Source organism: Hyla sarda, chromosome 1, assembly GCF_029499605.1.
Source record: "Hyla sarda isolate aHylSar1 chromosome 1, aHylSar1.hap1, whole genome shotgun sequence".
Classification (NCBI taxonomy): Eukaryota; Metazoa; Chordata; class Amphibia; order Anura; family Hylidae; genus Hyla; species Hyla sarda.
This window is the reverse complement of record NC_079189.1, coordinates 420,794,351-420,821,465: the sequence shown is the minus strand read 5'-3', so window position 1 is coordinate 420,821,465 and position 27,115 is coordinate 420,794,351. Positions and strand designations below refer to the sequence as shown.

Genomic DNA, 27,115 nt, shown 5'->3' with positions numbered 1-27,115 from the left:
CCAGGGCCCTTCCAGTTAAGACTCTGACGACAAAGGCCACCTTCGCACGTTCTGTAGGGAACTGTTCCGCCATAAGTTTTTTTGTGCCTGGAGCGCTGTGTCGCAAAACAATGGCAAGACTTAGGATCCCCCTAATACTTCTCAGGTAGAGTCAAACAGAGCTTGGATGCCATGGTGACCTCAGGAGCGAGAGGCAAGACAGGAACTGGAGGAGGCTGTGGCTGTTGCAGTTGTTGTTGGGCAGAAAACAACTGCTGCATCATGGCGGACAATTGGTTTCACTGTTGCGCCTGCTGGGCCAACTGCTGTGACTGGAGAGCCAGGATAGAGGCGAGATCCGGTTTATCGGGCAAAGGAACTCCAGCAGGATCCATGGCCGGATTTTGCTGTAACAACGCTGGATGTGGATCTTCTGACCTGTGTGGCAGATGATTCAGGCCGTATTGGGGAGCGGAGTCTAAGGTGCCGCTGGTCTTCACCAGAGCCCGCCGCAAGGCAGGATGGACTTGCTGCGGCAGGCGACACCCAGGTTGCTACCCCTAATACAACTCGACCACACAGGTAGCTGGGCAAAGACGTGGTACGGAAGGATTATGCAGAGGCGTAATCGGGCTTAGCAGAAGGTCAAGTCAGGCGGCAAAGATGCATAGTCAAATAACGTAGCAAAAGGGTCAATATACACGGGCAAGGCAACAGACAGTAAGGTACGCTTAATCTCAGGCTAGGGGCACTGAAGATCCAGTAGGGAAGAGTGGGAGGTACAGAAACTTATAGAATAGCTCCGGCGCGTGCGCCCTAGGAGACGGGGACACGCGCGCTGGAACTGAGAAGCAGAGGGGAGGCAGCAGAGGAGCGTGGTAGGTGAGGTGCTGGGATTCGCATGCGGGCGCGTCCCGCGATGTGAATCCCAGTCCCGCCAGCAGCAGGGAGAGAGGGACAATGCGCTTGCGCCCATGCGTGCGGCCGGGGTGCAAGGTGTTACAACAATGAACATTTTCTACATTAATATTTCTTGCTGAAAATCTGCAGCAAATCTGCCACATGTGTCTATATTGACAAAAAATTGTAGAACTTACACTTAGATTAGTGTATAAAATCCAGTTTTATTATGTCATCATGATTAAAATAACATAGAACTTTACGGACAGGATCTACCTTAATAAACAGATGGAGCTTAGGGTACAGCAGTTTTACATCTCAAGACATTTTATGTATGCACTAGCTGAGTACCCGGCGTTGCCCGGTTTTTCCTTCCTAATCCTTGTTGGGGAGGAAATTAAACAAAGGAGGAAGCTTTTGACTTCTTATCACATCCTCACATATTGTGGTCATGTCCCAATCCTATATCCTGTCCCCATATCCCGTCCTCATATCTCAACCTCATATCCTGTTCTCCTATCTCGACCTCATATCCAGTCCTCATATCCCGACCTCATAATCAGTCCTCATATCCCGACCTCCTATCCTGTCCTCATATCCCGTCCTCATATCTCGACCTCCTATCCCTTCCTCATATCCCGTCCTCATATCCTGACCTTATATCCCGACCTCCTATCCCAACCTTCTATCTCGACCTCATATCCCATCCTCCTATCCCGTCCTCCTATCTCAACATCATATCCCGTCCTCATATCCTGACCTTATATCCCGACCTCCTATCCCAACCTTCTATCTCGACCTCATATCCCATCCTCCTATCCCGTCCTCCTATCTCAACCTCATATCCCGTCCTCCCATCCCTTCCTCCTATCATGTCCTCCTATCTCGACCTCCTATCCTGACCTCCTATCTCAACCTCCTACCCTGTCCTGATATCCCGGCCTCATATCCCGTCCTCATATCCCGACCTCCAATCCTGATCTCCTACCCCGTCCTCCTATCCCATTCTCCTATCCTGTCCTCGTATCCCTTCCTCGTATCCCGTCCTCGTATTCTGTCCTCATATCCCGACCTCATATCCCGTCCTCATATCCCGACCTCATATCCCGTCCTTATGTCCCATCCTCATATCCTGTCCTCTACATACATTTCCTGTAGATTTGCATGGGATTTTAAACAAAAACCCCAACACTCGCAAATGGGAGTAGTTAAGGATTAAATTAACTATCCTATATTTAAAGTGGACATATAAGTAACATGTGACCAAGTATTATCAAAATATCTCCAGCCATTTGGAAGTTATGCAGTAACATATATTTCCCATAGACTTGTATGGGACAAAAAACCCTTTTTCACCCCCTTATGGGTTGAATTTCAAAAAATTACGTCTTAAAAACAACACCTGTGAAAAAATTCAGCTTTCTATGTCCAAGGGTTTAAGCTGGGCGTTGAAGAGTCAGTGAGTCAGGTCTTCTTTTTATATATATATATATATATATATACATCCAAAAGTAATATGGTATCTAACATAGCACTATAATATATACTCCTATACATTACGAACATGTACACTGACCAACATGGTTTTACATAATACTAAAGTGCATGTGTGCATAAAGTGCCAACATTATCCTCACCCATTATATCTGAGATGCTGTTTCATTGCCTTCCTCAGGGAGCTGCAATGTAGAGGAAGACGATGAAACAGCAGCTGTTGGGGTAGTGGAGCGGTGTGGTCCACATATAATGGGTGAGGACAATGTTGGCACTTTATGCACACATGCACTTTAGTATTATGTAAAACCATGTTGGTCAGTGTACCTGTTTGCAATGTATAGGAGTGTGTTCCGTTACATATGAGGTACCAATAGTAAAAAATTGCACAAACAGTATATATGATAGTGCTGTGTTAGATACAATATTACTTTTGGATATAACTTTAATGCATACATAAAGTGTCTTGAAATGTAATACTGCTGTATCCTAAGCTCCATCTGTTTATTAAGGTATATCCTATCTGTAAAGTTCTATGTTATTTTAATCATGATGACATAATAAAATTGGATTTTATTCACTAATCTAAGTGTAAGCTCTACAATTTTTTGTCAGTATACAATGTTTGTAGGTAGAGTACTTAGTACTCAGACTCAGGCCTAGGGGACATAATTACATTTAATATGAGGTTAACAAATGATTATGGTATATGTCCTAGAGGACTTTCTTGTTTATTCACATGTGTCTATAGTCTAAAATGCTTTGGACATGTTTGTTTGTTTATTTATTTATTTCTATTGTTAATTTGTTTCTATACTGTATAATGAAGCAACTTTCTAATCTGCAATAAAAAATATCTTACCATTTAGCTGCTACTCAGAGAAAGATAACATACATTTGTCATATGAACTTTCTTCTTTCTCAGAGTTAGAGATAGCAGCAGAGGGTGTGAGAGTCTTAGACACCAGTTCAGATTGCATACAATGAAGATAGAATCTTTAAAGGACAGCTCACACTGACTGTAGATACAGAGGGAAAGCAGATGCAAGGCAGTGTGCTGTATAGAATTGTATAAGCTTTGTACATGTAAAGAGAGAAAATAGAGCTTACACAGCACACTGTATAGGCTGTAGAGCGAAACGAAAACAATTAATTAAAAAAGTATATTACAAAGTATATATACGAAGCAAGAGTATAAAGATGCTTTTCACAGTTGTCCATAACCTTTGAAGTAGTGTTATCTTAGGGGCATTCACATTATGTTTTGTCTATACGAGGACCGGATCCGACTGGGAGATGGGAAAACTGGGCGCTCCCGTATCCCAGCCAGACCTGGCCCCATCTCATTCATTTGAATGAACCAACCAAAGTCAGATAGGGACTCCGGTTGGCTCACTCTTCCCTGTATCCGTTTTTTGACCGGTTGTTCGATACGGATATGGATTAAGGAAAATTCCCAGACGGACCCAGCAGCAATAGGCTGCAAATGTAATGTGAATGCAGCCTTACAGTGGTTTCCTTTACAGAAGTAACGCCAGCCTTGTCTAAGGGCTCAGTCCTATTTAAATGAATGGGCCTGAGCTCTGATACTAGACGCAATCTATCATTCTGTTTTTCGGAAAAAGAAGAACACTTTTAATTCTCTTAAATCCCTTTAATATGTAGCAAATAACAAAGATAAAATAATACCTTTCAGTATCACTGTCATCACTGGATTCCACTTCCTCTAATGCAGCCTGTAAGTCAGCAATGCGCCGAATCGATGTTTCTAGATCAGCTTGTAAAGTTTGCCTTACTGCCGTGAGCTCAAACACCTGCGTCTCCTATAAAAATAGGTTATAAAAATAATAGATTAATATTACATTAAGATTAAGAACAAGAACATTGACCTTGAAATATGACTTCTTAAAATCTGAAAGAATAAGATGAAGAGTGTATTTCCCTTTACTAATATCTATCCAACAATTCAGCATATAGAAGTCCTCCATCTGTCTCTGCTATTGAGTTATTGAAGCATTTCTTAACTTCTCACAATGGTAATCACCAAGCTTTTATAGATTCCTGATTGGTTTATATAAATAGTCAAACAGGAAGAGGATATTTTACTGCATAAAACTTGTCTACACAGTACCTGCTCTACCTGGCCTAGAAAAATATAGGCAAAATATTGCTACCTCTTAAGGCCTATATTACTATATTTTACAGTGTAAGATGAATACTGTACCACTTTAATAAATAGTTAAATAAATCTGTTCTTGAGCATTTGAACCCAATGCGTAATATATTTCTATTACCTCTGGGTGTGGGTCCTATGCATGAAAACAGGACAAAGCAGTACACACTGGTAATAGAAGCATATTATACAATAGTATAACTTGGCATCATGGGCTCATAGGCTGAAGACGGAAAAGTCCTAGAATACCCCTTTAAATTAATAAAACTAAATATATTCTTACTGAGAAAAATGTGCTACAAAGTTTAAATATTCTTTTGTAAATTATAACTGTGTCTACAAATGACAATATTAAACTACAGACTAGGGCCATGTGAAAGATATACAGTATATCTGGGGGGGATTCTGGACTTTCTTGTGGTTGGCAGTAAATCACATATCTTATAACTTCCATGGGATGCTTTATTGAATCTTCTGTTGTAAGGCTTAGAAAACAAGTAATGCATAAATCATCAGCAGTGCAGCAAACTACTGCATCCTGGCAGGGATCAATATTCTCATATAAGTTATGGTTGCCAAGATATAAAGTATCATGATCTGTGCAAATATCATATATCCCAAAAAATAAGGAAGGCAGTGCCAAAAACCTGAAACAACAGGTCATTTTATGATATCCAACTTAAAGGGAACCTGTCATCACTTTCATGCTGCCTGAACCACATGCCATTGAAGTGATTCCCGTCATCTTCTCCTTGCTCCACCAGTCTTGATTAATAGATTTCTCCCTGTTTGGGTATAGAAGGAAATCTATCAATGAAGGCTGCGGGAGGGGGAGAAGACACATGGGACCGCCTTGATGACTTGTGGTTCAGGCAGCCTCACAGTCATAACAGGTTCCCTTTAAGCATGTATGTTTCAGGGTTTCAGAATAAAGAGAGCCAGCTTGGTTACATGCTGTATTACTGTTAATTTACATACCTGGTGGATTGATTCAAGATTGTACATTTACACTAAAGATCTTTAAACATGGAAAAAAAAGACTATAAGGGTCCAGTCACAGACATAATATTTATTCTTTTGGCAGAATTATTAGTGGACTGCATTGCCATCAATGGGGATTGAGTATGTCTGCATGGTCATAATGCCAATTGGTCGAAACACTGATTTCTGTGGTGTCCACTGCCCCCCGAATCTCTAGGCAGAAATTCAGTAGTGTAAATGGGCCCTAATACTACTCAAGGCATCCAGTACTGAACAGTATGTAAACTTTAGATTTTTCATTTTTACAGTTTTTTACTTTTAATGATACACAATAAAATCTTTGGTCTTGCTTTACTTATTAGTTAATAGTTTCACACAACCATCCTCTATTGTAGAAGATGTTATTTATTTGCAAAACATGTAATGGGATAATTCTGCTACCACAATAGCTTACTTACCTCCTTTCCATCAAACAGTGTAATAGAATTATGTAAAATTTGTGGATTTTTGCTGAAGAGAATTTAAGAATATGACATGGCCTTGGTTGTTGCAGTTTCTCTCTAAAATTCTATGAACAAAACCCAGCATTTACCCTGCACATTTAACATGATTAAAGCTGCCAGCTGTAAAATTGCCATCACGATAGTGACAGGGTAAGAGATGATTTGTGGAGCATGGAGCGACAGCCGTGGGTGCTGCAGCCAGCAGACTGTCAGAGTAAATAATGCAAACCGTGTTACTGTGGGGTGAAGAGGACTGGAGGGGAATGAAGCGACATTATAACCACATGCACATACAGTAAATCCCCTAATTTTGCTCCATTACACTAAGGTTCCTGGTTACCAGTATGTTATAGGCTTATATGGACTAATTCATAACATTGACAGCAAAGATACCCTAAAACATAAAAGATTGATGGCAGAAAAACAACACATGGTCCATCTTGTTTCCTCTTACATCATTTTCTCTGAATTGTTATGTTAGAATCATGTAGGATACTGTAGATGCATAGGTACCATAGGAAGTTTTAAAGGGATAATCCAGGATAAGATAAGCATAGATGTTTTGCCTCTGTATAAATCATTAGTCAGACCACACATGGAATATTGTGTCCAATTTTGGGCCCCTGTATATAAGAAGGACATGGCTGAACCGGAGAGGGTACAGAGGAGGGCGACAAAGAAAATTAATGGTATGGGAGGATTACAATACCAAGGCAGGTTATGAAGCTTGAGGTCATTTAGATTGGAGAAAAGACATGTTATGAACATTCTGATTACAATGTACAAATATATGAATGGACAGTACAGAGATCTTCTAGTGATCTTTTATACCTAGGCCAATAACCATGAAAAGAGGGCATCCTCTACGTCTAGAGGAAAGAAGGTTTTGCCATCATCACAGACAAAGATTCTTTACTGTAATAGGAGTGAGAGTGTAGAACTCTCCACCACATGATGTTGTGATGTCTGACTCAAACACGTTCAAATGGGTCTGGATGTTTTTCTAAAAAAAATATATATAATATTAAAGGTTATGGATACTAGATTTATGGGGATTTATTCTGATTGCCATATTGATGTCCGGAAGAAATGTTTTTAGCCTATTTATCCAGAAGGGAATTTGTAAGGTCAGACACTGATCTTAGACCACACTTGCTGTGTTCACACATTGCATTTCATGTAGCATTTTTTCTGTTTTCAATTTTTACAAAATTGTGGCATAAAATTGCAGCAGATTACATTGACTTATCTGTGCACCAGATGTTTCCAGCAAGGAAACATTCTTTGTGTGGTGTCTGCACAGAATGCATTGTTGTCTATGAGACGGCGCATTCCTGTGCAGTCTTAGTGGGCCGGCACCCACAGTTTGCGAAATGTCCAAACGGAGATTCTCTGTGTGGACATTCTGACGTGTGAACCTAGCCTTGTGAGTCTAATGGGTATACCCAGAGGACCTACAGCATCGGCAGCCCAATTAGATGACCAGGTGCAGTGATTAAATGCCACACCTAATCTCTCACAGCCAGCAGATTCATGGGAAATGTATTCAAAATTACTAAACCTACAGAAAAAAAGGTTGCAGCAGCAAAAAATGGAGGTTCTTAGTGACCTTTTTGATCAAAACGTGTCCCCCATCCACCACGTGGACGAGGCCTCACTTCCTCATCCGAAGTGAGAACACCTCTGCATAGTGGATGGGGGACACATTTTGCTCAAAAAGTGAACTAAAAGCCTTAATTTTTTGACCAAGAATGCTGCTGCAACCTTTTTGTATACTTTGTATTTGCCACAGGCGCGTGCACCCATGTATTAGGTAGTTGTGCTGGCTATTTTTCTCCTTCCTTTTTTTTTTTCGATGTGCATTTAGTGAGGGATTTCCAGTATAAATGGGTCGAGGTGCCAGTAGAAATTTAAAACAACCTTTTTGATGAGCATACTCAATGACAAGTAATGAAGAAAAGTCTGTCGGATATCTGGCCATGTCAGGACAGTCATCAAGTCTCCAGTGGAAACAGTTGTGCTTTACTTTTCTATGGAATTTTGCATTGAGAACATTTCAGTGGTCTCCCCAACCCTAACTCCACTTCTTTATTCTGGGTAACATTTTTGGGAGGTATCCCCTATTGGGAGGTGTACACTAAGGGAAATTTTACAGTATTCTATTGATCACCAGATAGGGTTGTGCTACAAATAACAATTGGCCAGGATCTGACTGTTTCAAATACAACAAAGCAGATGCATACTTTAACATGTGCACACATAGACAGTATTCTTGTAGTTGCCCAACAATGGTCATGTTCTGATCATTGTTACGGATTGCTAGCACTCTATTCTATCACATAGATTATTCCTGACTTCTAGATAGAGTTGTACATTATTTCCTATATATAGTAACTCCTTTACCATGAGTTAGTATCACAGACATTATCATACTATGTATAGAGGCTAGAGATGAGCGAACTTTTCAAAAATTAGATTCGGCCGATTCGACGAATTTTCCGAAAAAGTTTGTTTCGTTTCAAATCTTTTGCGGCAAATCTATATTAAAAAAGGCTATTTCTAGCCTACATACAGCCTCTATAGGGGTATAAAACACTTTGCTGTGTTCTAAAACGCATATGGAGTGTGCTGGGTTAGTGAAATAATACTGTTATTCAGAATAACATGCAGATTACCGGCCTCGCTTTTAGAATCACTGATGCACAGCAGAACAATGACAGAGCCTGGTGGTGGCATCAGTGTCAGGAGACCATATAGTGACTGAATGACACAGCGTGTAGGTGTTGGCAGCATGAGAACACCATATAGTGGCTGAATGACACAGCATGGACAGGTTGTCAGCATGAGGAGACCATATAGTGGCTGAACGGCACAGCGTGGATGTGTTGGCAGCATGAGGACACCATATACTGGCTGAATGGCACAGTGTGGAGGTGTTGGCAGCATGAGGACACTATATAGTGGCTGAATGGCACAGTGTGGAGGTGTTGGCAGCATGAGGATACCATATAGTGGCTGACTTACACAGCGTGGATGTGTTGGCAGCATGAGGAGACCATATAGTGGCTGAATGACACAGTGTGGAGGTGTTGGCAGCATGAGGAAACCATATAGTGGCTGAATGACACAGCGTGGAGGTGTTGGCAGCATGAGGAGACCATATAGTGGCTGAATGACACAGCATGGACAGGTTGTCAGCATGAGGACACCATATAGTGGCTGAATGACACAGCTTGGATGAAGCTGAAGCATGAGGACACCATATAGTGGCTGAATGACACAGCATGGACAGGTTGTCAGCATGTGGAGACCATATAGTGGCTGAATGGCACAGTGTGGAGGTGTTGGCAGCATGAGGACACCATATAGTGGCTGAATGACATAGCGTGGAGGTGTTGACAGCATGAGGACACCATATAGTGGCTGAATGACACAGCTTGGATGAAGCTGAAGCATGAGGACACCATATAGTGGCTGAACGGCACAGCATGGAGGTGTTGGCAGCATGAGGACACCATATAGTAGCTGAATGACACAGCGTGGATGTGTTGGCAGCATGAGGACACCATATAGTGGCTGAATGGCACAGTGTGGAGGTGTTGGCAGCATGAGGACACCATATAGTGGCTGAATGACACAGCGTGGAGGTGTTGGCAGCATGAGGACACCATATAGTGGCTGAATAACACAGCTTGGATGAAGCTGAAGCATGAGGACACCATATACTGGCTGAATGACACAGCGTGGAGGTGTTGGCAGCATGAGGACACCATATAGTGGCTGAATGACACAGCGTGGAGGTGTTGGCAGCATGAGGACACCATATAGTGGCTGAATGACACAGCGTGGAGGTGTTGGCAGCAGGAGGAGACCATATAGTGGCTGAATGACACAGTGTGGAGGTGTTGGCAGCATGAGGACACCATATAGTGGCTGAATGACACAGCCCAGAGTTGCCAGCAGCATGAGTAGGCACTAGGCCTTCACAATCCCTATGTTTAAAAGATGAATTAAGAAATTTAAACTGAAGACTTTGGATAGCGGGTGCTACCTATGAGAAAATTTTTAATTCCCAGACCCAGGACCAACAGCGGCATCAGTAACCCACATATTGCCTGAATGACACAGCCTGGAGTTGCTTGATGCACGAGTACACACCAGGGCTTCACAATCCCCCCCAAAACACCACAATTTTAGAAATTTTTGAAAAAGAATTTGGATAGCGGGTGCTACCTATGAGAAAATTTGAAATTACCAGACCCAGGCCCCACCACAGCGGCATCAGTAACCCATATATTGGCTCAAGGACACAGCCTGGAGTTGGCTGATGCACCAGTACACACGGCTTAACAACCCCCCCCCCCCCCCCAAATCAACAAAATTGTATAATTTAAAAAAAAAATGTATACCTTTGTGTAAAAACAAAAAATAAAATAAAATTATGACATATGTGTGTAAGCGCATCTGTCTCCAAAAGATCAGATCACCAAAGGAGTTTTTTCACCAAAAATGATTAAGCAGAGTTAATCCCTATTTTTTTTTATTTTCATTAAAAAATCACACGCAACAAGCGTTCCATTGTGTAACGGTTAGCATTCTGCAAAATTAAATTTTATTACTGATAAAATTATAGGTAAATTTAAAAATAACACTATCCAAGAGTGTTTAATTACCCTCTACATTGCACCAGGAGCAGTCAGGAGTAGACCTCAGCAGTACCCAAGAGGCTTTAATAACCCCTTACATTGCACAATCAATTGCGAGATCGAGCAATAACAGGTGTGTTATGGCCTCAGATGTCTGGGCCGCACTAGCGCTCCACTGAACGGATTAGCGTGTCTCTATCTTTCACCGACAGGTGCGGGTAACCCACTACCTCTCTGAAAGGTAAGCTGCCTCGAAGCAGGTGGTCTCCCCGGGCACGTTTGTCTCCTGAATTTCCACTACTGCCACACCACGCTGACTGCCAACCGTGCTACCGCCTTGCTGACTCAAGGGCAACCTGCAACTCTCTTCTCCTTCTGCACCCAGGTCCCAATTGCGATCGGCTTCATCATCATCAACAGTTGTGTGCACGTCACTGATGTCCTCCTCAGGTTCCCCAACAGTGTCTGCTTCAGGACCCTGAACACTTGCAACACCGCCTCCCACGTAACTCTCCGCATCACTACTTGGCCCCCTAGCGAAGCAAGCGGTGCATGTCTCCTCCCCTTCTTGGCTGTCCAGTAGCTGCTGACTGTCCTCTATTGGATCGTCCTTAGTAAATAGTGGAGCTGAACCTACAGCATAAGATACTTCTTTAGGAGAGGGAACAGCATAGGACAAAGGCAATGGGAGGACACGGACTGCTCCCGGGCCATGCCAACTGAGGGTTGTGTCTGAGGAACCCACCGACTGTTGACTGGGGGTGTCAGATGTCACTTGTGATGATGTGGATGAGCGTGTTAACCAATCGACGACGGCAGATGGGTTGCTGGTGGAGACACGACCGCTGGCTGATAAAGGGAGCTCAGGCCTCTCGCTGTGACTCCTGCTGCCCCAAGTCTGCTGCCAACTCTGCCTGAAGTATTTAGGCCTCTGCCACTCCTCTGTGCACGTCCTGACACTTCTCTGCCTGACATACTTAGTGCATTTATCAGGGTATTACAATACGCTACACTACTCTTTAAACAGTATTTGTCTATAACAGCAGCAGGTTCTACTTACGGCTGTCCTTGAACAGTATGTAGGCCCTTGACAGATTAACAGGTACTAGATGGTACAATACTTGGATGTACGTATGCGGTATGCACTGATGAGGGCAGTAATATGCCTAACTATTAGCAGAAAAAACTCTGTATTTTTGTAAAACACCAGCCGGTGGATACTATTGTTTGGACTTTGACAGTTTGGAGCACCTTGACAGCTACTAAATGGTACAAAACTTGGATGTACCTATGCGGTATGCACTGATGAGGGCAGTAATATGCCTAACTATTAGCAGAAAAAACTCAGTATTTTTGTAAAACACCAGCCGGTGGATACTATTGTTTGGACTTTGACGGTTTGGAGCACCTTGACAGATTAACAGGTACTAAATGGTACAATACTTGGATGTACCTATGCGGTATGCACTGATGAGGGCAGTAATATGCCTAACTATTAGCAGAAAAAAACTCTGTATTGTATTCCCGCCCTCCCATAATCCCCTGCCCCATGTACTCACATGTGGATCCGCCATCTTAGGTCCCCAATAGCCTGTAAAATGGAGTTTAATGAAGCGATTCATGTGATAGAATCGCGGCGATATTCGTATTCGTTGCAAATCGAACTTTTCATGAAATTCGTAACGAATTCGGGTTTGTCTACTTCAATTCGCTCATCTCTAATAGAGGCATGCAACGTTACAAATTTGGGGCTTTCGAGAAGAGAGGTCAGGTTTTCAAATACTGTATCATTTATATATAACAACTTTAAGCTTTTGCTAATAAAATGATGGTTTTATGGAGAAGAAAGAGCTGTGTGGATAACAAACTCATACTAGGGAATAAGATTGCTTATTCTCTAAAAAAAAGAAAAAGATAGCCCCGAGAAGAGAACATTTTAGTGTGGGACAGTGGCAAGTGTTCATTTGAGCAAAATGCCTTACTTCTGTGACTGGGCAATGCATTTTAAGGAGAAATTTCCTGAGTTTTATTGTTTGACCTAAAAAGAAAGCATGCAATGTCTAAGTAAAGTATTGAACAATTTACTGAATGTAATTTTACTTTTTTCAAAAGCTGACAGCCGGATACAGCTCCGGGTCTACATGCCACAAAAGTGAAAAGAAGGTCAAGAATCACAAACAGAAAGAATGAATGTGGTGTTTGCTTGATGCAGTTTACACATATCCATAGCAGAAAATATAGAATGACTGCCATTGTTTCTGCCAAATATCATTGAAGTCATCATCCCTCAAAGAGAGATTTTTAGGGTTCTTATATTTTTTTTTACCATTTTAATTATATATATATATATATATATATATATATATATATATATTTATATATATATATATGTCACTACATGGCGATATGTAGGGGATGATGCATTTCACCAGCAGTGCCCACAGGGACAGAAATGTACAGACAGACATAACATTACTGGGAGTTAGAGAAACCAAAAGTGTTTTAATTTGTGAGACAATCCTTTAGCCCTCAGACAACACAAGCTGTGGGACTCAAGCTCACTCCAAAGCTGGTGAGTAGCAGCTGCCATCAACAGCTGGAAGTCAACTAAAATTCCCATTAGACGTGGTGATAAATGCTGAAAAGGCATCTGCAACACAGAAATACAGTTGCCTGGAGTTTTGGGGCACTCATCAGACTCTCCGCAATGCAATTATGGGGGACTCATAAGTCACAATGGTGACAGGAGGACTATTACTCATCTCTGTGCCACACTCTGGGGATATTCTTGTACAGTTGGCCTCAGGCAGACTGTACAAATAGATTGCTGATATAACTGACCAGTACTATGCGTCCAATCGGGAGACTGATCAAGTTGTTTGTCATAGTTGAGAGAAGGGGCAAGGAACACTTTCAATACAGATAGCTCTAGTCACCAAAGATCTCACCTCCCTGGGCAAGCAGAAAGGACCTTCTAGAGTGTTAATTTTGGTCATGCAAGCTGTATGACCAAGACACTACAGGTATGTATGGACTCCCCTCTACAAGGTCTTTATGGGGCTGACAGCAATCATGTTATATTCACTGAAATAACTGAATGTACTTAATAAATATTCTAAGAAAAAGTTACATTAAAAATTTGGCTCAACAATACGCTAGTTTTCTTGCATAAAAAAATTAAAATAAGCTTTGAAACTTTCAAGAAAATGTAGCAGGAGGACAGGTGCTCTTTATGTCAAACTATGTTTTCTGAATTCAATAGCACCAGTATACTGGCATACTTACTTGAATAAACCACCTAAAATGAACTCAACTAATGCTGGTGACTTTCACACAGGCACTTTGTAACACAAAAAAAAGTCCAATTCTTGTTCAAGGCCCTTGTAGCTGCATACATCAACAAGAAAACTTACATTAAAAATAACAATAATGTCATAAAACACATTACAAAAAAATTATTCCATCAATTTACAGCTTCAAATAAGATGTCCTTTTACTTGAAAATAAATAGCTCAACTTGTATCTCCAAAGCTAGTTTAATGTACAATTCAGTGTGACAAATGTTATTTTAATAAGATATGAAATGTGCATTCTACATGGTTAGTGCTAATTAAACTGGCCTTTGTAATGGATGAATGCAGAACAGTGTACGGGGCCAACATTTGCAAAAGAGATCTGCATCCGCTAGTGAGTGAAGTCATTTATCACAGGCTCTTGGCCGCAGTACTAGGATATGACAACAAAAAGTTCTTGGTGACTTTTAATGAATTAATATGATCGGTGTTTCCTTTGTTGGTCCAGCAACTTCCATTCATTCATTGCAAGGACAAAATATAATTAAAACTCCCAAGGGTCTATGATGTTGTCAAAGGCAATTCTCAGCTATAAATGTAAAAATCCCCAGACTGTAACTGCAAATTAGGTGTACAGAGTGTGTAAAGTTTATATACTGTAAATTTCTTCAAAAAGGCTTACTGCTTTACTAGAGAGAAACAGGAGTCAACTAAGCCTGCCTTTACCCTGCCATCAGCATCATACACGCACCATTTACTGCAGCCTGTGCTCCGCTAATGGCAGACTCACATAAACATTGTGTACTCATAGGCATCAACGCATCAATATTGTGTACACAAACTATTTTAACCTCTAAAGAATGTGGAATGCTATATTTTGGACTACTTTATTTCTGAATTCTGATGTTGGACTTATTTTTGAGAGTGTAGCCATGTGACAGTTTTCTTTTTTTTTTCAGGCTAAATATTTTTGATGACATCATTTTCAAAATGGGTTAAATGTAAAAAATCTATTCTGCATTATTATTATTAGTATGTTCACCATGCAGTATCATTGACATGATCGTTTTATTCTGTGGATTACCACAATTATGGCAATACCATATTTTTTATGTTTTCTGTTTTACTACTTTTGCCTAATAAACAAAAACACAGAAGAATTTTTTTTATTTGTATTCTTAGCCATAACTTCCAGCAGACTACGCAATATCCATCTGTACCGGTCATCTTCACCTCTTCTACACCTTCCCCGTGCTGCCGGGGCTGAGAGGCATCAATCCGGATCACCGTTAAGCGCTGCTATGCGCATATGACTGCGGTATGCCGGAGCCGGTAAGAGGTACTAAGTGCCTGACTTTGATCTATTTTTCCTCTTGTACTTTGTCCCCATGCCGTCGGGGTATAGAGGATAGATCTTTAGCGCTACTGCGCATACAAGTATACTCAGTGGGCTCGTAACTGCGAGCCTCCAGCGCTGCAAAAACTGTTTATTGGACATATCCTATTACAAACATTGGACTATAAACCCCCACCATTGTCTCACCGTTTAAGTGCAATACTATTTTAATGTCATTTTTTAAATGTTTATTACTGACTTTTACCATTCTATTTTAGTGAGCTGTCTATTTTTCCATTTTTTAAATCAGTATTTTAAAGTTCATAACTTTTTGACTGCTTTTTTTTTGTTTGAAATGACAGATTAAAAAGGAAATTCATTTTAAACACTGTTTTTATTTTACACTGTTCACTAGGTAGGAAAAAATATAATTATTTTATAATTCAGTTAATGAATGAAGTGATACAAATTTTGTGTAAGGTAGGACCTAAGAGGTGTACAAAGATGGCATAGTTAAAGAGTACCTGTCATCAACAAAAACTTTTAATATGTTGTTCATAATCATTAATGAAGAGATATTGTAATATATCTTCATTAAAAAATATTAATATTTATACCAGTTTTTTCATTTTATACTTTTGGCCACTACGGGTCACTCTTCTATGCCTGGTCTGCAAGCAGCATCCTATGCTTTTCATAGTAAGTGTACAGCTTTTAGGACTAATGCTGAAGGGCTCTGGTCCTTCCACCGGAAGTTCAGTACTGTGAGCTACAAGCCTACACATGCCTCTCATATAACAGCCAGTCACCTCCCCCTCCCCCCTGCTCTGTGTTCTCCCTGCCCCTCACCACACGTTATCTTATACTTTGTGTTATCTCACTGCACTCCCTGCTCTGTGCCCCCCCCCCCCCCCCCCTGACATTCATCTTAATCACTGCCTCTATAATTGCTCCCTCAGCCCCTGGTTCTCAGCATTGACTTTTTAGTGCAGAGAGACACAGGAGAGAGAGAGAGACAGGCTGCAATTCATCCACTGTACTTAGTCTGTATGCACACTGCAGAGCAGTGTTTCCCAACCAGGGTGCCTCCAGCTGTTGCAAAACTACAACTCCCAGCATGTCACGACAGCTGTTGGCTGTCTGGGCATGCTGGGAGTTGTAGTTTTGCAACAGCTGGAGGTGCCCTGGTTGGTAAACACTGCTGCAGAGGAAGAGCAGCATACAGGAAGACTGGCAGAAGCAGAGCCCCAGCCAAGCTTCATGTGACATCATGCCTGCCAGGACCCGTCTCCTTCCACCCCTCAGAAAGACAGTGTTCCTGAGCTAATGAAGAGGGATGAAAAAAGGTATTTCCACAGTGTTTTAAACCTCAATAAACACAGGGATAGGCATAGTTAGAGAAGGGGACAGATGGGAAGGGGGATCAGGGAAAGTTTAGATGATGACAGGTACTCTTTAAGGGGATCTTCAATAAGCCCTCATCTGCCTTGACAACTAACTGGCATTGTGCAATTTTGCTGCTGGGGGCTAATTAAGTGACTCAGATGTCATGATCGCTATTGACTGTGGCATTTAATGGGTTAAATATAGTATATACAGCTAACATCTATTAGCAATTGTGCAGCTTCAACTCCTGTATGGCAGCCTGCACTAACCCCTAGGCAAAAGTGTATGCATGGCGGATGTCACCAATGAGTTACACAAGAAAAATACAATAAAGAGATTTTGTGCAACGAGCGGTGCACCAACCGGATATACCACCCGTGAGCGAATCTTCCCCCCGTGTGTCAGCTCCCGGCGGGGCTGGGATTTGCATCGCTGGACATGTCCACATGCGAGTCCCAGCCCGTCACTCACCTCCGTCCCCGGCCTCTGTCCCTCAGCTCTGACGCGCGCACCCCCGCCTACTAGCGCGCATGCCGGAGCTTTGAAATTTAAAGGGCCAGTGTGCCCATAATTTTCACCTGTACCTTTGTTATAAGTTTTTGCTCCTCCCTAGTACCCCTGCCGGATCTTTGTTTGCCTTGCGCCTTAGAGAAAGCAGTTCTTGTAATTCCTTGCCGTGTACCAAACCTTTGAATTCCGTGACCCGACCGTGTTTCTAGCTGCCAGTCTATTGACTTTCTGCTACCCTACTGACTACGCTCTTGTGCCGCCTGTCCTCACCTCTGGCCTGGCTGACTACATCCTGCCTATTCCTTTGGTACCATGCTTCTCCTCAGCCGCCTGTGTGGTCGAGTTGTGCCAGGGGTAGCGACCTGGGTGCCTTGCGGCGGGCTCTGGTGAAAACCAATGGCACCTTAGACTCCGCTCCCTGGCACGGCCCACGTCATCTGCCACAAAGGTCCAGCGGATCCACTACATCACCTGTTCCAGACTACCGTGGTATTGCGGATCTACTACTCCCTGTGTACCTGTCGTTTACAAAACCCACTAGGGTGTCCATATACATTGCAAAACAGCTGCAGTCAGTTCTTCATCTGTACTTTCCATGAATCTACAGAATTTCTATGTAAACATCAGATATTTATAGTAAATCAGTTTGAGTGACGACAGTTACAGATGAAGCACAGGGTTACTGCATTAGGTTACCACTTTCCATCCTTAATGTGTACAGGCACCCTTAGTATACTTTGTAAGGGATTCTGTTGAGGACCCTTATGTATTTGCTATAGCAGAGAGCAAAAAGGATGCAACATGTGAATGCCATCTATTAACAGCCTATTCATTTAAATGGGGCACAGCTAAAAGTTTTATTTTCTCTGTAGAAGTGCTGCATGGTAACTTAAAAGGTACATGTCATGATGATCCCGCAGCAGGTTATGTGTAGACCCGACATGACGCAATCCAGTGTCGATATGCCAGAAGTCCATGGACTTTGCATCAGACTTCGGGGATTTCTACTCCTGGTTGTGTCATGTCAGCCAAGTCTTGGGCTACAAGAATTCCCGCCCATGGATTGTCATGACAGGCACCTTATATCATCTGTTGCCTGGATCCACCACAGATTACAGCCCATCTCTGCTGGGGCACTCTGTGATAAGCGTTTCTCAGCAGACCATTCCTACAAAAAAAAAAAAAGGATTATCTAAAAAGGACAACCCCTTTAATTACAAAAAATCTGGCTACAGTTTACATGTCAAAGCCATCAACGTAGTTTGGAGCTTTTAAAAGTGTCTGGTTCCTAAGCAATAGATAATGAACAAAAATGTTTGTGTCCCGCTGAACACCATATTTTCATTGTGATTATGTCAGAAAACTGTCATTGATGAATCTCTCCCGCTGTGTTACTAACTTCTAGTGCTATTGAAGTTTGTGATAAAAATAGTGCTTTCTTGGAGCGCTGCATTAATTAAGGATGCAATGTAATCTTACTCCTAAAACCACAATATATTACTCAGAAGAGTCCTGTTTAGTGGGGGTCAGGTCAGTTTTGTATCAACGTCTTATTACACCCCGAGGGCTTATGAGATATCCGATAATTGCATAACAAGTGCGCACAGCCGCCTCCGCATTCTTGTGTTTCTCTTCCATTGGTTTTCATTATGGTAAACAAACTGCTCGTATTCTAGGAAAATGTTATTGTATCCCTATAGCACGGGCCTCGCAGCCGCATTTTAGTTTTCACTCATTCTTAGGCAGAAGCTTTCCCCCGGGGATCTTATGGCATAATTCTAGTGTCAATTATTAAACATATTCTGTAGATGGTAAAAAAAAGCCATTAATGTCTTGAGGATTTATGAATGTAATGGATATATCAATGCATGAGGTCATTATGGCTATGATTACAATAATAGTGTTAGATTTGGGCCCCTACTTCAGCAGCATTAAGGGATATGGATGTATTGGATGTAATATACAGTGAAGCAATGTGTGGTTCTCAGAACAGAATACCTTCATTAGTGGACCATAAAGAAACTAGAATAGTCAAATTTAAAGATGAAGATGATATTACCCTAAGCTATTAATGTCCTCATCTACACACACATTACACTGCTAAATGTGATAAGACCAAGTCATTCTGACAGAATGTATATGGACATGGATATTTATACTTTATATATCTACTATAGATCACGCAGCTACTGGGGCTCATAGATGTATGTGTGTTATTCATTTAAAATTTTCCACATACATATTTGGGGAGATTTATCAAAACCTCTGCAAAGAAATAGCTGGCCAGTTGCCCATAGCAACCAACAGATCGCTTCTTTTCATTTTACAAAGGCCTCTAACAAATAAAAGAAGCACTCTGATTGGTTGCTATGGGCAACTGGCCAACTTTTCCTTTGCAAAGGTTTTGATAAATCTCCCCCATTATCTTTAAAGAGGTACTCCGCCCCTAGACATCTTACCCCCTATCCAAAGGATACGAGATACGATGTCTGATCATGGGGGTTCCGCTGCTGGGACCCCCGCAATCTCTCTGCAGCACCCGGCAGGCACTGGAGGCTTGTGACATCACAGCCACGCCCCCTCAATGCAAGCTATGGGAGGAGGCATGGCCGTGATATCAGCGCTGATTCGCTTATCATCAGGCACGGAAGAAGTTCCCTTCGTGCACCCGATGACTGCGCTGCCGCAGGAGAGATTGCAGGGTGTGTGTGGGGGGGTTAGGTCTCCTCAATCATTCTGGGCAAATGACATAGTTTTGTCTTATGGTCTATGCACACTAGTAAGGATTGTCTCATCCACATTTGTCCCTTCTTCTTCTTGCGATTTTGGAAATGGAAGTCCCATGGAGCAGCGGTCCTGGCCCACACACACTGCCACTCCATTAACAATCCATGGTTCAACCACTGCATTCTGAAAACTCAGAAATCCTATTCTTAAAGGGGTACTTCGCTGAAAAACATTATTTTTTTTAATCAACTGGTGCCACAAAGTTAAACAGATTTGTAAATTACTTCTATTTAAAAATCTTAATCCTTCCAGCACTAATCACCTGCTGTATGATACAGAGGAAGTTCTTTTCTCTTTGAATTTCCTTTCTGTCTGACCATAGTGCTCTCTGCTGACACCTCTGTCCATGTCAGGAAGTGCCTGTGGTCAGACAGAAAGGAGATTCAAAAAGAAAAGAACATCATGTGGAGCATATAGCAACTAATAAGTACTGGAGGGATTAAGATTTTTAAACAGAAGTAATTTACAAATCTGTTTAACTTTGTGGCATTAGTTGATTTAAAAAAAAATGTTTCCTGCAGAGTACCCCTTTAAGATCATGGGGGGGGGTCCCAGCTGTTAGATACCTTGCAATCCTATCTCATATGGTGTGTATAGGTCACAAGTGTTGCAGGTGGGACAACCCATATAACAATCCATAATATGGTAGCCTTAGCTTGTACCTCCAACGGGCAGCATATGGTGCCCGCAGAGTGCCAACAAGACTGTAGTACAGACTCATAATAACTGTGTGTCCTACATTGTCTTTGCACATAGTTTGCTATAAGCCCTAATTTGCATAGTTCTTGAATTTCTCACAATTAGCAAAAGCCAGTTCTATAAGGTCTTTGGTTGCATTTGTCAATTTGTCATAGTTTTTTTGCGCAATTTTACATTTTACACAAAAACAGCTGTTAAATATTTGCTTTAGCAAATCAAGTTTCATGTTTTATGCCTAGGAATTCAGCACTCGTAAAACATCCCCGAGGTTGAAGACAACTGAAAGCAAACATTTTATCACGTAATAAAATTTGTACAGGATTATTAGACGCTGCTATTTCACTTTGCACAACGTGCCAAGTTAACATGGTGTAATGCAATTTATAGTTAGAATTCTATTTGTAAGCATACCTGTTGTGCAGAATAAACCTCAGAGCACTGAAGGGAATTAAAAAGATGTGAAATGTTCTAAGCTTCATTCTCCTTGCAAGTGTTTGAACAATTATATGGAATATTTTTTTTTTGTTCAACTTTTTTTCAACTTTTATAATAGTTTTTTCTATTTCAGTTTACATTGATAATAAAGGAATGCACAGCACTGCAGAACTTAAATTACAGAATATATGAATGTTCCCCATTGGTATTTCACTTGGCAGACATAACCCAGCTATTTGTTGTATGTTTTACAGATGATATTCTCAAAAGGAGCCACTAAACACTGGTAGCAAAGCAGCAGCTATTTAACTATAGTGAAACCTTTACTTTTTCTACTCCCCAGCAGTCCACTTCGGCCCTGCGCTCATCTCAGATATATATTCTGAGATGAGAGGGGTACCATATTGCAGGCAATAGTAGAATAGTTGCCATCATTTCAGGAGCACTGCTATGGTATTTGTAAATTACTTTATTTATCAAAAATGACTCCAAAAAAACAAGAAAATAAGATTTTGGCCACTCACTGTCTCTCATTGCAGTTTGCTGTTCTCTGCACGTTGTTAGGTTTAGTCCATCTCTAGTTACAGGTGACCAGGAGGGAACACAACATAATGTGGGGGGAGGGGGGTGGGGGGAAGCTTAGTTATGGCTTTGTACAGAAGAGATGGAAAGAGTCTGATCTGTAAATCTGTGAGCCTGTATGTCTCTTTCAGAACATCCATACAATGTCTGAAAAGATTTTTCCTCTGACCACCCATAACGTTCTGGAGAGCTGTGACTTGTGTAAATAACAGTGTTTCTACTACATTATGTACAAAGTGCTGCCTCCTGAATGTAATCTCCTCTTTTCCCATCTCTTTAGTCTGTTGTCATCATTATCATCAGCAGCAGTCTTTCACTGCTTATTCCAAAACCTCCTCACAACCAACTTCTCCTTCCCACATGCCATCTTTAGTAGTGCGCTTTAAATCATCCCCTAGCATTGTGCCAGCCTGTCCAGTCTAGTGTACTTTTCCCAGCACTGTCATTGCATAACAGAGAGAAGTGGGGGTTGTCTTATAACTGAAGAAAGGCAAAGGAAATGCATATAGTCCTATACCCTGAAATTGAAAGAATAAGACACAGCTGTTACTACTCTGAATTGCTAATCTAACATGCACATAAAAAAAAAAGTTTTAAGAGTCAAAGTATGATTTAACATCCAACTATAGGTTTAGGTATTAATATAATCTCTTTCAATTTTATTCTAAGCTGGGCACTGTAAAGTTCCACCCTGTAGAGGAGGTGGTCACTACCAGGTATGTTTTCCCAGGAGAAGGAGTTGTTTTTTATCTTGCTGCCAGAGGCATGATTCAAAACTCATTGATTCCAAAGCAAAATTTGTAACAGCACCCCCCCGCTAGCATGTGCCACTTCTGGTACTATGGTCTTTTTGTGTGGGCAAGGGGTCATTGGGCCCCCTTAGACACATGGACTCAGATGCAACTGCTACCTCTGTTCAAACTAAACCTGCATTCCAGTCTGCTACTATTTTCTTTGGGTGCCATTGTATTCACAATGATAATTCCTGCATTATATACCTAATAATGTATGCTTATCATTAGGTTATATCACAGTTTATGACAGCTGATTCAATTTTATTTAATTTTTAAAAGGTACCTAAATAATATTTAATCCACTCTCATTAAATACTAGGAACTAATAAATTGTTATATTAGAAAATACATGAGTAGAAATGCGCATAAACAATTTATTTTAGGGAACATCCATTCTGTCTTTGTAGATATCCTGCATTGGATGTCCAACGGGTATATGTATGTATGTATATTCCAGCATAACTTCCAAATGGCAGGAGATATTTTGATAAAACTTGTTATTGATGTTATTTAAAAATACATGTTATTTACCGTATATACTCGAGTATAAGCCGACCCGAGTATAAGCCGAGGGCCCCTAATTTCAACCCAAAATCCCAGGAAAAGTTATTGACTCGAGTATAAGCCTAGGGTGGGAAATACATCATCCCCCTTGTCATCATCCCACCCCCCCTTCATCATTGCCTTGTCATAATCCCCACCCCCCTTCATCATCCCCTTGTAATCATCCCACACACCCCCCTTCATCATCCCCTTGTCATCATCCCCACCCCCTTCATCATCCCCTTGTCATCATCCCACACCCCCCACTTGATCATCATCATCCCCACCCCCCTTCATAATTCTCTTGTCATCATCCCACACCCCCCCTTCATCATCCTCTTATCATCCGCCCTCAGTGGTCTTCAACCTGCGGACCTCCAGAGGTTTCAAAACTACAACTCCCAGCAAGCCCGGGCAGCCATCGGCTGTCCGGGCTTGCTGGGAGTTGTAGTTTTGAAACCTCCGGAGGTCCGCAGGTTGAAGACCACTGCGGCCTTCGACATCATCCCTCTCACCCCCTTTAGTTCTGTACAGTACTCACCTCCGCTCGGCGCTGGTCCGGTGCTGCAGGGCTGTCCGGTGAGGAGGTCATCCGGTGGGATAGTGGTTCCGGGCTGTTATCTTCACCGGGGGCGCCTCTTCTCCGCGCTTCGGGCCCAGAATAGAGGCGTTGCCTTGACGATGACGCAGAAGTACGTTGGTAATGAACGTACCTCTGCGTCGTTGCCAAGGCAACGTGACTATTCTGGGGCCGGGCCCGAAGCGCTTAGAAGAGGCCTCCCCGGTGAAGATGGCAGCCCGGAACCACTATCCCACCGGACGACCTCCTCACCGGACAGTCCTGCAGCACCGGACCAGCGCCGAGCGGAGGCGAGTACTGTACAGAACTAAAGGGGGTGAGAGGGGGCTGGATGATGTCGAAGGCCGCAGTGGTCTTCAACCTGCGGACCTCCGGAGGTTTCAAAACTACAACTCCCAGCAAGCCCGGACAGCCGATGGCTGCCCGGGCTTGCTGGGAGTTGTAGTTTTGAAACCTCTGGAGGTCCGCAGGTTGAAGACCACTGCGGGTGGAGAGTTCACCCGAGTATAAGCCGAGGGGGGTGTTTTCAGCACGAAAAATCGTGCTGAAAACTCGGCTTATACTCGAGTATATACGATAAATGTCAAATAAAGATATTGTAGAGTTAAAGGGGTACTCCACTGGAAAACTTTTTTTTTTAAATCAGCTGGTGCCAGAAAGTTAAATAGATTTGCAAATTACTATTTAAAAATCTTTACCCTTCTAGTACTTATCAGATGCTGTATGCTCCAGAGGAAGTTCTTTCCTTTTTGAATTTCTTTTCTGTCTGACCACAGTGTAATTTACAAATCTGTATAACTTTCTGGCACCAGATGATTTTAAAAAAATTCAAGGGAGTACCCCTTTATGATGGTTTTTCTCTGAAGTCCCAAACAAGTCTATGGGATTTTGGGTAAATCCCCTGATTGCATTACTCTTTGGCTGCAGAGATTGCCCGAACTTTTAAACACACCGCCAACTGCCCAGCAGGCAGGTGCAGAGAATAGAAAGTGCGATGGAATGATTATGAGGACAGAATAAATGGACAGGTTGTGAGGACAGGATATGAAGACAGGACATGAGGATGGGGCACTGGGATGGGAAACAAGGACGGCATATCAGGATGGAATTTGAGGATGGACTATGAAGTCGGGATATGAGGATGAGATATGGAAATGAGAGCATCGTTGTTGCTGTTTTGCTCCCAAAAAGTTTAGGTAGGAATACTGGTAATGCTTGGTACTTTGCTAGTATAATATAAAGATACTATATGTTTTCTTCCCAGTAATTTAAATAAGCTATGTTATAATGTACACTGCTGTTGGATATGTAGGTGAAACAGTCTTTAAAAGACCTCACTTTAATGTTCCAGTACTTTCAGGAGCTTTGTCTGTCACAGAATGCAGTATGTTATTTGGTGCATATTAGATCAGCCCTTTCCTGTGCAATATGCAGACTCAGCCACCTATGTGGTTCAAATTGAATTGCTCTTGGATTACATAAAATACATTCAATTTATTTTTAGTTGAAAATATTGATTTCCCAAGATAGGAGTGGGAATGAAGATTACATTAGACTAATCGTTTTATTCACAGCATGGCTTTCATAATTATTGTAAGAAAAGAAAAACACCAGCATAGAAGTGGTCAGTCCTGCCATTACATAGTAGAAGTAAGTTTACAGACTACAAAAAGCCTGGATAGCTATTGTCTCATGGTTATCTGCATCGTATTATGTTTAAAAAAAATACTTTGTCTTTGAAAACACTAGTTTATAGAAATTTAGACTTCCCATAAAGTTCACCTTTCCTCCTCGTTTTTATGCTCTGATACACTAACAACTAAAAGTTTGCAACTTTAAAAATAATCCTAACAAGAGGTGAGTGAGCTTTTAAAAAAGTTCTATGCAAGCCGGAAATGCAATAACTCTCAAACCATGTACAGTATATAACACTGTCTAGGAGTTCTAAAGCCCTGTAGCAAGAGTGGTGGACTGGTGGTAGTTGTAGTAGCTAGTGGACAGCAGGCAGCGTTGGACTGGTGGTAGTCATAGTAGCTAGCCGACATCAGGGGTGGTGGACAGGTTCTAGTAGTAACCAGTAGACAGAAGGTGTGGTGGGCTAGTGCTAGTAGTAGCCATTGGACAGCAGGGGTGGTGGACAGGTTCTAGTAGTAACCAGTAGACAGAAGGTGTGGTGGACTAGTGCTAGTAGTAGCCATTGGACAGCAGGGGTGGTGTGCTAGTGCTAGTAGTAACCAGCAGACAGCAGAGGTGCTGGACTGGTGGACTAGTAGCCAGCAGAAAGCAGGCAGTGGTGGACTGGTGGTAGTTGTAGTAGCCAGCAGACAGCTGTGGGATAACTTATTCAGATGTTTTACTTCAGGAGTATAGTACATTATTGTAATGCTTGCCACAAATCTAAATGTAATATTACTACACGGTTACTGATCTTATCTTAATAACTGTGCATTAGGATATCCCACCATAACACGTTGCTATGCTGGGTTAACACACTCAAGATAACCATGGCTACATCTGTACCATTAGGAGGTTTGAGGTGATTACTTTTTTATTTAGTATATAAGTACTTTGCATACCTTATTACAGATATTCCTTCTTACTATTTCACAATTCATTTGAACATTTCATTATCACAATGTTATCACCTTTAGTATCCTCTCACCTGCTTAGCACAACTCTAATTCTACAATGTTCACTGAGCTATGTCTATAATATCTTCTTGTTAGCCTGACTTCTTCCTATATTTGTGATTTTCCCTTGTCATTCACATTCATTAGAGTCTTTTCATTTTCAATCAAACTACTTCTTTCTTCTTCCATGTTGCGAAAATTATTCATTTTCACAAATGCTTCATTACGTTTTATGCGATTTTTGCTCCTTGGTACTTGGAGATAAAGAAGGAAGAAATAGATTTTATCCTAGGCACAGTACATAGATGTGCTTTAAATTATGAGAAAGCTTGGAAGGTGTATTACAATTCCAGAGGTCAGAATGTTTATGTTATATGAATACTAGAGACGAGCTAATCGAATCTGACGGAGCTGGTGGCATGCTGCGCTCTTCTGCGATGCATCATGTATTTCTATTTTCATTTTTAAATCCCCCACGTGGAGCCCTGAATGGACAGTACCGAATAGCCATTCAGGGCTCCCGGTGGGGTTTTTAAAATGGCAGATTTTAGAGTGGCAGCGTGGGCAATATGCATATAAAAAGGGCTGTGGGGGGCAAGATATATAGCGCTGCAGGGGGGGCAGACATAGAGCACCATATATATTTATAATATGCTCCCTGCAGCGCATTTATGAAGATATGACCCCTGCCAATGCATGCATAAATATATACCCCCCCCCCTGCAGCGTATTTACAATGTTCTCCCCGCAGTGCATTTGTCATAATATACCACTGCAGCGCTATATGTGAAAACATTATAAATACGCTGCGGGGGTATATATTTATAAATGCGCCGGCGGGGATCATATCCTTATAAATGCGCT

At 41.7% G+C, this 27,115-nt stretch overlaps 1 protein-coding gene across 1 annotated transcript in view; it reads right to left on the bottom strand.

Moving 5' to 3' along the window:
* Nucleotides 1-27,115, bottom strand: part of MYO18B (myosin XVIIIB) — a 602,318-nt gene that overhangs the window by 92,431 nt on the left and 482,772 nt on the right. The window contains exon 42 of the mRNA XM_056518071.1: nt 4,063-4,196. Within this exon, the coding sequence (XP_056374046.1) occupies nt 4,063-4,196 (134 nt within the window). The remainder of the gene's footprint in view (nt 1-4,062; nt 4,197-27,115) is intronic.